The following is a 13,653-nucleotide window of genomic DNA, read 5'->3' on the forward strand; positions in this document are numbered from 1 at the left end:
GTCCAAATGCTGCACTCTGAGGTCAGTTTGTGATGAATTTTCTGTCTGACTAACAGCACACCAGTAGTTCATTGGCTCAGCTATTTTAAAGGTGGCTGCGTGTCGTTGTGTCTGCATTTGTGCTGTGCTATGGAACGCCTGCCTGTTCCGGAGTCAGAGCTGCACAGGCCCACCAGAGCAGCCTCGTTCTGCCGCCTCTCCAGTTGCCGCCTACCCTGGCCGCGTTAGGTTTTGGTGGTGTCTTTCTTCTGAAAGGAGAGCTGGGAGCAAGGTCTTTTCATGCCAGTCAGTGAGACTGCTTGACAGCAGGTGCTGGCCGTGGCTGTGGGCATTAGGCCAGAATAGCCTGGGAGTCAGTGGGTAGCCACCATGCCTCCCAGTGGTGATGAATCTGCCACTCATGATGACAGTGACGGTAACCTCAGGCCAAGGTCACGTATTGTCTGCTGAGGGCCCTGGGGGTTGTCCCTCTCTAGGAGTCATCAGGGGAAGCTGAGGCTCAGGAGGCCAGATTGCTGGCTTTGTGGACTGACCTCCACAGATTTCCAGCTGAGCCTCCCCAGCCCCTGTGCGGCAGTGTTCCAGCTTCCCAAGTGCTCTGAGCTCTTCTGTGGTGGGAGGGCTCCAGAGGGGGTGCCTGGTGGTGGGGCCTCACTCCTCGCCACGCCTTCCCACAGCCTCATGTCTCACCCGAACACACCTCAGTGATTGTGGAGGGTGCTTGCTTTTTAAAAGTGAAAATACTCTGGGGATTCATTCCAATTTTTTTCACTCCAGATTTTTACCTGAATTTTGATAAACTCTGCATTCTTTTTGCAGAAAATCCATGACTTGAACCTGGTGGCTTCTTCTGTCCTGCTCAGTGCCCTAGCCCTGCATCAGCAGTAGCAGCGTGAGTGCTGGCCATGTGCAGGCTCTCGATGGAGTTCCTCTCTTTCTTTGCTCTGAGAGTCTGTAGGTTGTGACTGTTTTGAAGCCACCAAAAGTAGTCCTCTGACTCAGTGAGGTGCTGTCTCAGTGACCCTCGAGACTGGTTATTTCATTTTGCTTTTGACTTTTAAAGATGGCACTTTAAGGAAAAAATGTTCCATAGTTTTGTAAAACGGCCATGTGCCCCACAGCGGACCTGCAGAATGTGTGCTCCCAGAAGTCCAGGGGTGTGCGTCATGGTGTTGGCTGGGCCCTGTGGGGCTCTGTCTGCAGACCTGCCGTTGGTGTGAAGTTGAGTGAGCTCAAGCACAGAGCGGGCTGAGGGGCTTTTGACCCACCCTTCCCAGAGGGAGTGTGCTGAGTGCCTGCTGGCCGCAGGTGCTTTTGCACTCCTTCCGTGGCTCCTGTCTGTTTCTCGAGGTGCTGGGGATTGGAGGTGGCCGTCATTTGTTCTTCTGTGTTCCTTAATGGTGCGGGGGCAGCGTCTGGGGAATTCTGTTACTGTTCTGGACTCTGATGTGCAGTTGGGTGTGTTCCCACTCTGGGCCTCCTTCCTGGTACGTGTAGGATGACCTTCTCACAGTGGAACCTTCAAGAGGAGGAGGCAGGGCTCCTGCACGGGCTCCGTCCTCTGGCTGCTGCTTCACCCTCAGACTCGTTGTCAAAGCAGTAGTGCTTTTCCTCCCTTGGTCTGAGCATAGTGTGCAGAATGTCTGTGCAGTGGAGCCTCTTCCTGGGTCTCAAGCACCCGCCTGTGATCCATCTTTGCCATCCTGTCCTGACACATGCTCAGTGTTGGCAAGGGCCCAGCCTATCCTCTGGCGCTTCTGGATTGTAGGCCCATGTATCTCCCCCAAGACCGCAGAGCCTCAGTGCCATGCCTCCTTGCAGCTGAAGGTGACAGGCGTGGCTGCTTTGTGTGGGGCACAGACCTCCTCACGAACGCCTGGACTCTCCACAGGCTTCCTGAAGTGCTAGCCTACCTCAGTCACTGACGGGACGGGTGGCCAGTGTGTGCGCGCACATAGCTTTGGACAGGTGTCAGGTTTTATTCTGTGTAAGAGTTAGCCCATGAGGGTAGGGCCAGTGGTCCCTTGTGTAAATCCTGACATGGTCAGTGCAGAAGGGGTGCAGTGGGATGCACCTAAGCAGAGGCTGCCCTTGCGACTTTATCCCTTTCACCCCTCCAGTTTCAGGACCACATCAGGACATGTGGCAAGTGCCGAGTCCCCTGCAGATTCCATTCTGTTGGCTGCCCCGAGATGGTGAGTCCTGGGACCCGCAGTGAGGGCTGGGCAAGCCTGCCCCTCATCCTGGGCAGTCTTCACTCAGCCTGCAGCGCAGCTTCTCCTGGTCCCCAGCCTCCTGCTTGCTCCCTAGGCCTCCCTTGTGGCACCCTCCTCCTGCCCTCAGGCCCCAGGTCCAGCCTGGGACTGCGTTCACTCTCATTCTCTCGGAGATTTCACAGTGCCCTGGCTTTGACTAAATGTGTGCGTCCACGGGTGCCTGGGCTTCCCTGGATGCTTAGTGGGCATCCCGTATTCACCCGTATTCACCCGTATTCACCCGTATTCATGAGGCCAGCTTGCCTCATGTTGCCATCCCCCTGCCTTCCATCTCACCCAGAAAAGAGCACCACCAGCACCTGGTTGTTTAGCCAAAGCCCCTGTGCCTGGCAGTCATGCCAGATGCCCCTCTGATCCCAGACTTCACACCAATGACAGGTGCTTGACTTGGCAGATGCACCCTGCCTGCCATGCACACACCTCTGAGGACCGTTCTGTCCGCCTCGTCCTTCACGATGCCTGTGCTCTGGTCTGTCCTCGCTGCTTCTCCATCCTCACCCCTCCCCCACCGTGGCCCCTGACTCTGCTGGTGACTGCTGGCCTGTTCCCACCCTAGGCCCTTGACCTGCCAGCTTCCCAGGGTCCCTCAGACCTCAGTGTACGCCTGTCCATGAGAACCTCTTTTCTACCCACAGCCTAACCTGTCCCTGCTCCATTTTCATCCTGATGTCACAGCAGGTCTTTGCGTCTCTCCCGCTTGTTCTGTACAGTGAGAGCCCCTTGAGGTCTGGACTCTGGTGTTCCCTTGTGGGGTGCTGGGTGGGTGGGCAGACTGAGTGCTTGGAGGTCTGGGAACAGTGTCCACCAGCTGATGCCTCTTCCTCTGGAGGATGATCTGGGCAGCACTCATGGTGGCAGCTGTCATAGTGGGGTCCTGTCTGGTGACTCGTCATGTAGCCTTCAGCGTTGAGCAGTGGTAAAGAGTGGTCCCTGTTGCTGGGCCTCTTCAGTACTTGGACTAACTCGAACCCATCATGAGTTCACCGGCTGCTCCAGTGTTGGTGGTGACCTTGTTGACCCATCCCTGATGCCCCTGCTGGTAAAGCCACCAGGCTGCTGAGGGCCACCTTTCCTCATCACACACATCCTGGTCTCAACGACCTCTTGCCTTGAAGATAGGCCAGGTGTCAAGGGCAGCCTTGTAGCACCCTCTGCACCTCTAACTGGGTACACAAAAGAGTGTATTTTTGTTCCCCTGCCTCTTGTTTTTAAATTGTAGATGGACAGAATACCTTTATTTTATTTTATGTATTTGTGTTTTTATGTGGTGCTGAGGATCGAACCCAGTGCCTTACACATGCTAGGCAAGTGCTCTACCACTGAGCCCCAGCCCAGCCCCAGCAACTGTTTTTTTTTTTTTTTTGCGGTGCTGGGGATCGAACCCAGGGCCTTGTGCTTGCGAGGCAAGCTCTCCACCAGCTGAGCCGTCTCCCCAGCCCCTGGCGACTGTTTTCTAATGGTACTTTTTCCTTTGCATTTTAATTTTGTCTTGAGTCAGGGTCTCACTATGTTGCCCAGGCTCACCTCAAACTCCTGGGCTCAAGTGACCCTCTTGCATCAGCTGCCTGCTGGAACTACAGAGGTACACCACATTGCCCAGCTTCCTTTTTATTTTAAAAGCAAGTTACAAAGGAAGCTTTGTTTTGTTTTTTTTTTTTGTTTGTTTGTTTTTCTGGTACTGGGAATTGAACTCAGAGGCACTCGACCGCTGAGCCACATCCTCAGCCTTGTTTTGTATTTTATTTAGAGACAAGATCTCACTGACTTGCTCTTAGTGCCTCACTTTTGCTGCGGCTGGCTTTTGAGATCTTCCTGCCTCAGCCTCCCAAGCTGTTGGGATTACAGGCGTGGCCATTGCACCTGACTCAGGCTTTGTGTTTTTTTTTTTCTTTTTTTTTTTTTTGCGGTGCTGGGGAATCGAACCCAGGGCCTTGTGCTTGCAAGGCAAGCACTCTACCGACTGAGCTATCTCCCTAGCCCTGGCTTTGTGTTTTTGAAACATACTTTTGGACAGTAGCGGATTAAATATCATCACATAGAAAAGGAAAAAAATGTTTGAGCCCAGCTGTTGCTAGTCCTGGGTATTCCTGTGTCCTGATGGCCCTTTGCCTTCAGTGGAATGAGGCCCACAGCTCAGCAGCTCTCCTGGCCAGCGCTGCGCGGATGTGGTGGCTGAAGCTTCGTGCCCTGTGTCTGCAGGTGGAGGCTGAGGGGCTGCAGGAGCACGAGGCAGAGCAGCTGCGGGAGCACCTGGCCCTGCTGCTGGGCTCCCTTCTGGAGGCACAGGCTCTCCCAGGGTGCCAGAGCCAGGTGCAGCCAGAGCTGCTGCAGCGGTGCCAGACCCTGGAGCAAAAGACGGCTACCTTTGAGAACATTGTCTGTGTCCTGAACCGAGAGGTGGAGAGGGTGGCCGTGACTGCTGAGGCCTGCAGCAGGCAGCACCGGCTAGACCAGGACAAGATCGAAGCCCTTAGCAACAAGGTCTGTGCCTGGTGGGGTCTCGTGGCTCATCAGCTTTGCAGCTTGGGTAGCAAAGAACCTCAGCCGTGCACGGTGCCTGCCTTGGACTGTGGCCTCCTACTTTTGCATTCCCTGAGGAACCTGACTTGAAGGGTCACAGGGTCTGATGGCCTGGAAGTGTGCATCAGCAGTATCGCGTACCTGGTACCGTGCAGCTCCTGGGCACACGCAGGCCCAGAGCCTTCAGTGTGGACTTGGAGCCTCACTTCAGACCTGGAGGGAGCAGACCTAGGAGGAGCTGAGCCAAGGGAGTTGGGGTGGCTTCCTCCTGGGACTGCTGGGTATGGGAGGTGGGGGCTTGGGGGCTCCTGGCACATGTGACCACTGCCCTGCAGGTGCAGCAGCTGGAGAGGAGCATTGGCCTGAAGGACCTGGCCATGGCTGACCTGGAGCAGAAGGTGCTGGAATTGGAGGCATCCACCTACGATGGGATCTTTATCTGGAAGATCTCAGACTTTGCCAGGAAGCGCCAGGAGGCTGTGGCCGGCCGCACCCCTGCCATCTTCTCCCCAGGTGCTGTTCCAGAGCAGCTATGCTGCTGCATTTTTGTACACCTGTGTCCCCTGCCCCAGTGGCCGCATGGAGTGACTCCCAGGGCAGGACCGCCCTGCTGACACCAGGGCACCTGCACTCCCTGAGGGTGGTGAGGGCAACATAAGGAGCTGCTGAATGCCTGCTGGCTGCTCACAAGGTGTGCCCCTTGCCACTGTGGGTGAGCAGAGGGCATAAGGGGATGGTGAGGGACGATGGGCCAGCACAGAAGGACCTGGCTGTCGTGGGTGTCGGTTGCTGAGCTAGCCGATGCCTGTGGGGCTGCTTCTGGTGTCTCCTGCAAACTGGAGGCCTGTGAGGATGTGCCTCTGCCCATGAGGTCTCTTGAGGGTGCTCTGGGTCTCCTCTGGAAGGCACTTCTGTGGGCCAGTTTGTTTCTGTGACAAGGTTGCTCCTGCCAGGATTGTGCTTCTCAACGTGCTGCTGTTGCCTCCTTCTTGGGTACTTCAGAGCACCCCGCTTCTGTGCCTGGAGGCCCTCCCGAGTTGGTGCGATGGCCCTGGCCATTGTCTGTTCCTGCTCAGGCCCAGTCTTACACATCATCTGCCAGAACATGCCCTCGAGTGCACTTTAGTTTTGTGTTTTCTTAGGGAACCTGCTGCTGAAACAGTAGGTTCTGGGGTTTGAGGCTGAGAGGCTGAGGCCCCCCTCCTTGGGTGGCCTTGGCATGCTGGCCCTGCTCTTGAGGGACCTACACCACCATCCCGTGTGGTACATCCTGCAGTGCCTTCAGCAAGGGCCAGAAATGAGCAAAATGCACACACTGTCCTCCTTGGGGTGAGACTGAAAGATCAAGTTTGTCTTGGGAAGAGCTGAAAGGGTGTGTGTGCTCTGGGGTGGCTCTTGGGTGCAGCACTGCTCTTTCTAGACCAGTGGGGCTCTGTCCCCATGGGCTTTCCTCTGCAGCTAGGCTAGTGCAACTGGTGGACCTGTTGTGATTCGGGCTCCTGGGCTATTTGTAGTGAGCCTGGCATGAAGGGCCAGTGTGGCAGGGGTTTTGTAGGAACCACACCCCTGCAAAAGGTCCTTCTCGTGTGACGTCTGTTTCAGAGACATTGGTGACCTGGGCTTGCATCGTGGCAGAGGCTGCAGGAGGCAGGGAAGATGGTCTTCCAGCCATGCGCTAAGGACTGGGGATGGGTCTGCATTTGTCTTGGAGGGAGGAGGGGAGCTGCTGTTGGCAGGGTGGAGCTGCCTGGGTACTCCAGGGGACAGCACCGTCTGGTACTGTGTTGGTCAGCACTTCCTTAAGAGGGAAGATGGAGGGCTACGGACGCATCTCAGTGTTAAAGCACTTGCCTAGAGTGTGCCAGTCCCTGGGTTCGATCCCAAAGAGGAAAAAAGAGAAAAGAAAGGTTTATTTTGGCTCAGAGTTTTGAAGGCTCCAGTCCATGATGGATTGGGCCTGTGCAGCACATCATGGTAAGAAGCCAGTGGTGGAGCAGAACTCCTCTGACAGCTGGAGAGGACAAAAGAGAGGAAGGGCTGAGGGCTACTCTCCCTTTGAGGGTCCATCCCCAGTGACTGGAAGACTTCCCCCTAGGCCCCCGCCTAATAGTTTCCACCACTTACCAGCAGTGCCACAGGCTTGGGACCAAACCTTCAGGACATGGGCCACGGGGACACTCCAGATCCACAGCACAGCCGATGAGTACATAATGTACAAGAGGGGCTCCCTAGGGGAAGTGCCTCACGGGTCGCAGAGGCTGAGAGATCCCAAGCAGGCTTGCCTTCAGACTGGAGACCCTGGGTACTGGAAGTCTGAAGGCCTTAGAACCCCAGGGCCTCAGACTCAAGTCCCATAGTCCAAAAGCTAGAGAGCCTGGATCTCTGATGTCCATGGGTGGGGAGGATGGGTGTCCCAGATCCAGGGTAGAAGCTCAGTCCTCGTCCCCAATGCCAGTTCAATAACAAGGACACTAACAAGGACACAGAAAAAGAAGTTTTGTTGCTTTGCTAGCAAAGGAGAAGCACAGGGGACTCCTGTCCCAGAGGCTGTGATTGTACCCATCAGCAGGAATGGGGATTTTATTTTATTTTTTTTTATTTATTTTTTTTTTTTGCAAACCGCAAGAGGTGTTTATTCCAGCGCGCTGGGACCCAACTCGAGGAGTCGAGTCCCTAGCAGAAAATCTTGTAGGTTTATAAAGGCAGAAACCACACATCGGGAGGGGTCGCACATGAAAGGGGGAAAAGGGGGAAAAAAAAAACAAAGGAAAAATGGGGAACAAAGCTGCCAGGAAATTTCAAAGGGGGTCTGGGTTTGCTGATAACATACAACATGTTTCACAATGTTTTACAACAGGGCGTAGATTCTGGTCAATAGTTTCTGGTAATCCTACTGTTTGAGCACTACCTGGCTATCAGGCTCAATTTACTCTTTTACTCTCTGTTTGGGGCTGTTTCCTGGAACAGCTTTAAGGGCTTTGTTCCCATTACTGGGAGGGAGACCTTAGGGAGTTGAGATAAAACAGACAGCTTAAAAAAATGTCCATTCTTTCATTTCCCCATTTTCTTTTCTGGTAAGTTCTAATCATGGAACTTCTGTCTCTATATGCTCTTCTCCAAAGCTATTTCCTTGGCGGAGGGACTGGTATTGTTGCCTGAGCATTAGTACCTGTACAGCACTTACTCTTTCCCTGATGAAGGTGACTAGGCGATTTCAGGCAGGCAAGAGCCCAGGGGGCGGGCCACCAATTAGCAGCCCCTTGTTTGCAGTCCTTGATAAACTGTCCTTGATAAAGGCAGGTAAATTTGGTAATCAATGGGCTCCGGAGATCCTTGACATTCCATTCTTCCAGGGGCAGTCTCCAACTTCCAGAGGCAGATGATTTTATGGCCATTTCCTCGATTTGACCCGATCCCCTATTTCTGCACTAACTACCTGTTCCCAATTCTGGCTTCATTCCCCCCTCTAATCTTAGGAACTCCATGCTGCTGGGGAAGGAGATCGATGACCACTCTAGCTTCTTCCAGCTGGAAGTGGGTGGCGTGGGGCAAGCAGCTTGGAGTTCCTTTTCTAAAAATCGGGTCAATCAAGGGGTCCCAGGAAGAAGCCTGGTTGGGGTAGAGCAGGTTGTAAAGTCATCTGGGGGTGGGTGCTTCTATGATAGAACAAAAAGACAGGAGTACTGAAATGAGATTAGTACAAAGTAAATGTTGCAGCATCTGAAACATGCCACGGAGTATCATGAAAATGGCAGAAGTTAATCTCTCACCAGGAGAGGAATGGAGATTTTAAAGGAGCTCTTCAAAGGCTACATTCCAGGTGTGCCCTGACAGGGGGGTCCCAGGAGGCTCTGGGGGTGTGTTGACATTCAGTTGTTAAGTTGGGAGATATTCAGTTCTTAGATCCTGGCAGATATCTTCTTCCTGTGGAGCACCTGATAGCTCAGGGTGATCTTGTTCCCTGCCCCCAGGTTAGGGAGGGGGAGGGGGAGGGGGAGAGAAGGAAAACTTGTCCCTTTTGAAAATAAGCCTCAGAGCTATGTTCAAAAGGTGAAGTGGACCACTGCTACAGAACCACCTGCTTTCCTGTCTTTGTTCTTTCTGGTCCTGGCTGGTTTGATCTACCCAGGTCGAGGGTGGACCTTCCCCACTGGGCCCTCTACTCACCCTTCAGTCTCCTATGGAAACACCCTCACAGACAGGCCCACAGATAATACTTTCCCAGCTCTCTAGCTATTTCTTAACCAGTCCAGTTACACTGAATTAGCCATCACAGCCCCTGACTGGCATGTCATGCTCCACATAGCCTAGCTGTGTTCCAACTATTGCTCGTGACTCTGCACCTGTTGGCATGAGGGACAGTACCTCCAGCTCGTTCTGGGCCTCCACCCAGTGGCTTCTTCTCCTGAGGCAGGTTGGCTCCCATCTGTGGCCCCAGATGCTAGAGTGGGTGGTTCTTGCCACATTGCTCCTCACCTCCAGGTTCATGGTTATTTAGTGCCTTGCCAGATTAGGAGTAACATTTAGGGTTCCCAAAATTGCTATTCTAATCATGAAAAATAAACACTATTTTCATTAGCAACTAACTGCATAGTATAAGAACACATCCCCTCTTGCTGTGGAAGCCGATGTTTCTCCTGTGGTTGTCTCTGCGGGAGGGCCTCCTGGCAGGAAGAACACTCCCGCCTGACTGGCCCTTCCATCTCTCCAGCCTTTTACACCAGCAGGTATGGCTACAAGATGTGTCTGCGCGTCTACCTGAACGGTGATGGCACCGGGAGAGGAACACATCTGTCTCTCTTCTTTGTGGTGATGAAAGGCCCCAATGACGCCCTCCTGCGGTGGCCCTTCAACCAGAAGGTGTGAGCGGCCATCCCTTAGCTGGGGGAGCACCTGGGAGTCCCTGGGTACAGCTGGTGCTGCAGTGGAGTGCTCTGGTGGTTTCTAGTCCTTTCCATGATTTCTTAGGCCTGGTCCTGACATGGCAGCTGGCTTCATGGCCCCCCACTAGTGTTTGAGAGCGGGTACTCCACAGGAAGGCGGCAGCCACAGAGCTGTCTGGGTCTGATTGAGCATTTGAAACCAGGTCCATGTTGGCCTAGGAATGGAAGCTTGAGGCCAGGTTGAAATGAGGATGGTCCCTTCCCTCCACCATCCTTCCAGCAGCCAGCAGAGGGGGCAGCAGGAGGCCCAGGGTCCTGAGCAGTCTATAGCCAAGCCAGTGGTGTCTCAGGTTCTCCCCAGAAGTGCTTCCCTCCAGCTGGGCAGTGTGCTGCTTTGTCAGTGCTATTCAGAAGTGGCACAGGGAGTAACCCCTCTTTGGCCTGCGGTTCCAGGTGTTAGGACGCTCAGGTGCCAGCATGGGCACGTTCCTGAGCAAGTGGCTGAGCATGTTGGGGCCAGGGTGCCCAAGTGCTCTGCTCTGGGAGTGTGTGGCCACTTCAGGTTTCCTGGGAGCCAGACACAGGAGGCCTTGGGTGACTCACGGGTATGTGTCCCCCTCCCTGGGCTGCTCCTGGCAGGTGACGTTGATGCTGCTGGACCAGAACAACCGGGAGCATGTGATCGATGCCTTCAGGCCCGACATAACCTCATCCTCCTTCCAGAGGCCGGTCAGTGACATGAACATTGCCAGCGGCTGCCCCCTCTTCTGTCCCGTATCCAAGATGGAGGCCAAAAATTCCTACGTGCGAGATGATGCCATCTTCATCAAGGCCATTGTGGACCTGACTGGGCTGTAGCCATCCCGCAGCAAGCACAGGAGCTCAGCCAGGAGCTGCCAGGCTGGCCTAGAGCCCTGCCGCGCAGGGCAGGCAGTCTGGGTGCAGGTGCTGTGGAGGCCTCAGCCTGCAGCCACGCTCACTGATACACGGGGAAGGAGCTGCTGGCCAGTCTTCAGCTGGCAGAGACTGTGGAGAGACTCTGGGATGACTCACCCCAGGGCCCTGGTGGGACTGGTCAGGGCACTTCTGATTCCCATCAGAACTGCCCTCCCTGTTTCCTGTGCAGCGTAGGGAGAGTTGCCGGGCAGGGTGCCCAGAGGGGAGCTGCTCTCGTGAGGGCTTCAGAGCTGTCCGAGCGTCAGGAGTGTGCCTTTGGTGTGGTCAGCAGAAAGGAAGCATGGTCTGTGCTGGGAGAAGGGCCTCTGTCTGCAGAGTGTGGCCCTGAAGAGAAGGGGCACTGGAAACCCAGTGCTCTTGGACAGGAGCCTGTGCTGGCCAGGCTGGCAAGAGGTGCCCAGGCTGCCCCATGTTGGGTGCACCAGCAGGCCGAGGAGAAATCACTATTAAACTGTTCAGACCTCTGTGGTGAGTTGTGTCCTTCTGGCTCCAGCTTGCCCGTGGCTACCAGCCTGGGCAGTGGTGACCCTCTAGAACCTTCCTCCTTTCCCAGGGGCCTTTTCTATTCCTTACACTCTGGGGCTGCCTTCCCTGTTCTTACACCCTGCCAGCTCCCCAGAGGTTCCCATGAGGACAGAGCCACGTGTGATCCCATCCTGGGCCTGGCTCTAGTGGGGCAGCCTCCTGCCGGGAGCCAGGCCCAGCAACCTGCGGGTTCCCCTAGGTGGCCTTGCCAAGCCCTTCCCCATGCTCAGACCTTGTCAAGCAGCATGCAGAAATAGTCCCCAACCAGCCTCCCTGCAAGCAGGGCGCTCCCTCAAGGATCCTGGCCTGGCTTGTTCCCAAGACTGAGTAGGTGGGGCGTGGGTGTGGTGCTCTGCTCAGGCCCAGGCTGTGCCGCCAGGCTTGCTAGTGTGTCATCAGTTGGAAGGAGGTGTGACCTCCCCCACACCCTCACTGGGCATTTTGAGTTGTCACCAGGTAGAAAGGCACAGAGAGCCAGAGGATGAGCACTAGGGCTGCTGCGGTTGGGGTGTGCTGTCCTGCTCACTGTTCCCACGACGGCCGCTCCCCGTTCTGCCTGGGTTTTGGAGCGTGTGTTCTACAGTGTGTAGAACCATGCCCTGAAGCATGGGCAGGTGCCTGGGTGTCTCACTCACCCATCCTAAGCCTGTGTGGACTTCCGCTGATGTGTGGTGTGCTGCTGGATGACACAGTCTGCTCCTTTCTCCTGAGACCGTGTCGAGTTCTTGATGACTGTGAGCAACGGTGCAGACCCGGCTGCCTTCTGTGGACCCGGAGAGTTGGGCCACAGCGTCTCCCCTTTTTAGATGCTGCTGACCTGCTCTGGGGCAGGTGCCCACCCCTCTGTCCCTGCAGTGCTTCATGTCATCAGACTTTACTGTGTGTGGACGGTCCATCCTCACTTACATTTCCCCAAGGACACAGTGGGGTCAGACCTCTATTAGGTTCATTACTCATTTGGGATCCTTCTACAGGAGTCGTCAGCTTTTGTCTGTGTTCACTGTTCTACTGGGATGTTGAACCTGGTTTCCTCCTGGTTGGTACAGGCTTGTCATCTCCCTGGGTGCTAGTCCTTGGTTTGAAATACATTTGTATTTTATTTTTATTTTCGGGGGGTAACTGGGATTGAATTCAGAGGCACTCAACCACTGAGCCACATCTGCAGCCTTATTTTGTCTTTTATTTACAGACAGGGTCTCAGAGTTGCTTAGCACCTCACTGTTGCTGAGGCTGACTTTGAACTTGAGATCCTCCTGCCTTAGCCTCCCGAGCTGCTGGTATTACAGGCGTGCACCACTGTGCCTGGCAAAATATGTTTGTGGTGTTTATGTGCAGAAATTGAAAATTTAGATATGATCAGTTGAATATTGGTTTTAAAGTTTCGTTTTGTTTTGTGTTTTATCTGGGGTTTAACCCAGGAGTGCTTTACCCGGAGATACATCCCTAGACCTTTTTACTTTTTGAGACAGGGCCTCATTAAGTTGCTGAGACTGACCTCAAACTTAAGGTTCTCCTGTCAGCCTCCTGAGTTACTGGGATCTCAGGCAGTTTTATTTTTAATACAGAGAGTTTCTGTGTTTGGGAATTTATCTGTAATGTCTATTCTTAGAATGAATTCAGGTTAAAGCTGGGGGATCATTGGTGTCATTTTCTCTCCCTTGAAAGGAAAAGGAAGCTGGTTATGTTGGTGCAGACCTATGATCCCAGTTATTTAGAGGCTGAGGCAGGAAGATCCAGGTTCAAGGCCAGTCTGGGCAACTTACTGAGACCCTGTCTCAAAATAAAATTGGAAAAAAAACCCAGAAGGGCTGGAATATAGCTTAAGTCATAGAGCACCAGGACCTAGCATACATGAGGCCCTGGGTCTCTTCCCTGGTATGTGTGAGCACACACCCAAAAGAAGAAAGATAAGAAGAAATGGAGCTACAAAGTGAGAGGAGTGGGGACCAAGCTGGGAGAAGGCCACAGCAAAGAGCTCTGATCCATTTTGCAAGTGGGAAGTGGGTCAGGGAGTGGCAACTGAGCAGAAAAGCGTGGAGGTGATGAGCTGCCCACCTGTCGGGCTGCTGGTCTGGGGAAGGGGCTGGGAGTGAAAGGGGGTCTCTTGCAGGTGTCTCTGCTGTCCTGGGAGGCAGCTGTCCTCCCGACCTCACCCTGCAGGGGCAATGGGTCTGGAGAACCTGGTGGCAAGGCAGACGGTCCCCACCCCAGTGCAGAGGGGCTGGGGTGCAGCTGAAGCGGGGAGAGGTGGAGGGCAGTGGCAGGAGAAGGTCCTCTAGGAAGATCTGTGAGTAGGCTGGCCCACAGCCTCCCCCAGGGAGGCGTCGTCGGACTCTGCTTACACCCTCGTCCCCAGTTGATAGTGTCACCACCATCACTAGTTTTAGGGCACTTTACTGAAAAAGGACCTGACAGCGGGGGCTGGGAGATAGCTCAGTCGGTACAGTGCTTGCCTTGTAAGCACAAGGCCCTGGGTTTGATCCCCAGCACCC

The 13,653-nt window shown here is 54.4% G+C and overlaps 1 protein-coding gene across 8 annotated transcripts in view; it reads left to right on the top strand.

The window, feature by feature from the left end:
* Positions 1-13,653, top strand: part of TRAF2 (TNF receptor associated factor 2) — a 31,679-nt gene extending 18,026 nt beyond the window's left edge. For 7 of the 8 annotated variants that reach the window (XM_079112820.1, XM_079112815.1, XM_079112816.1 and 4 more), the window contains 5 exons: positions 2,121-2,195; positions 4,476-4,757; positions 5,132-5,309; positions 9,508-9,656; positions 10,319-13,653. In XM_079112820.1, coding sequence (XP_078968946.1) covers positions 2,121-2,195; positions 4,476-4,757; positions 5,132-5,309; positions 9,508-9,656; positions 10,319-10,537 — 903 coding nt within the window. In that variant the 3' untranslated portion in view covers positions 10,538-13,653. The remainder of the gene's footprint in view (positions 1-2,120; positions 2,196-4,475; positions 4,758-5,131; positions 5,310-9,507; positions 9,657-10,318) is intronic. The other variant, XM_079112821.1, reaches the window with a different exon arrangement.

This window comes from Sciurus vulgaris, assembly GCF_902686455.1.
Source record: "Sciurus vulgaris genome assembly, chromosome: 15".
Taxonomy (NCBI): Eukaryota; Metazoa; Chordata; class Mammalia; order Rodentia; family Sciuridae; genus Sciurus; species Sciurus vulgaris.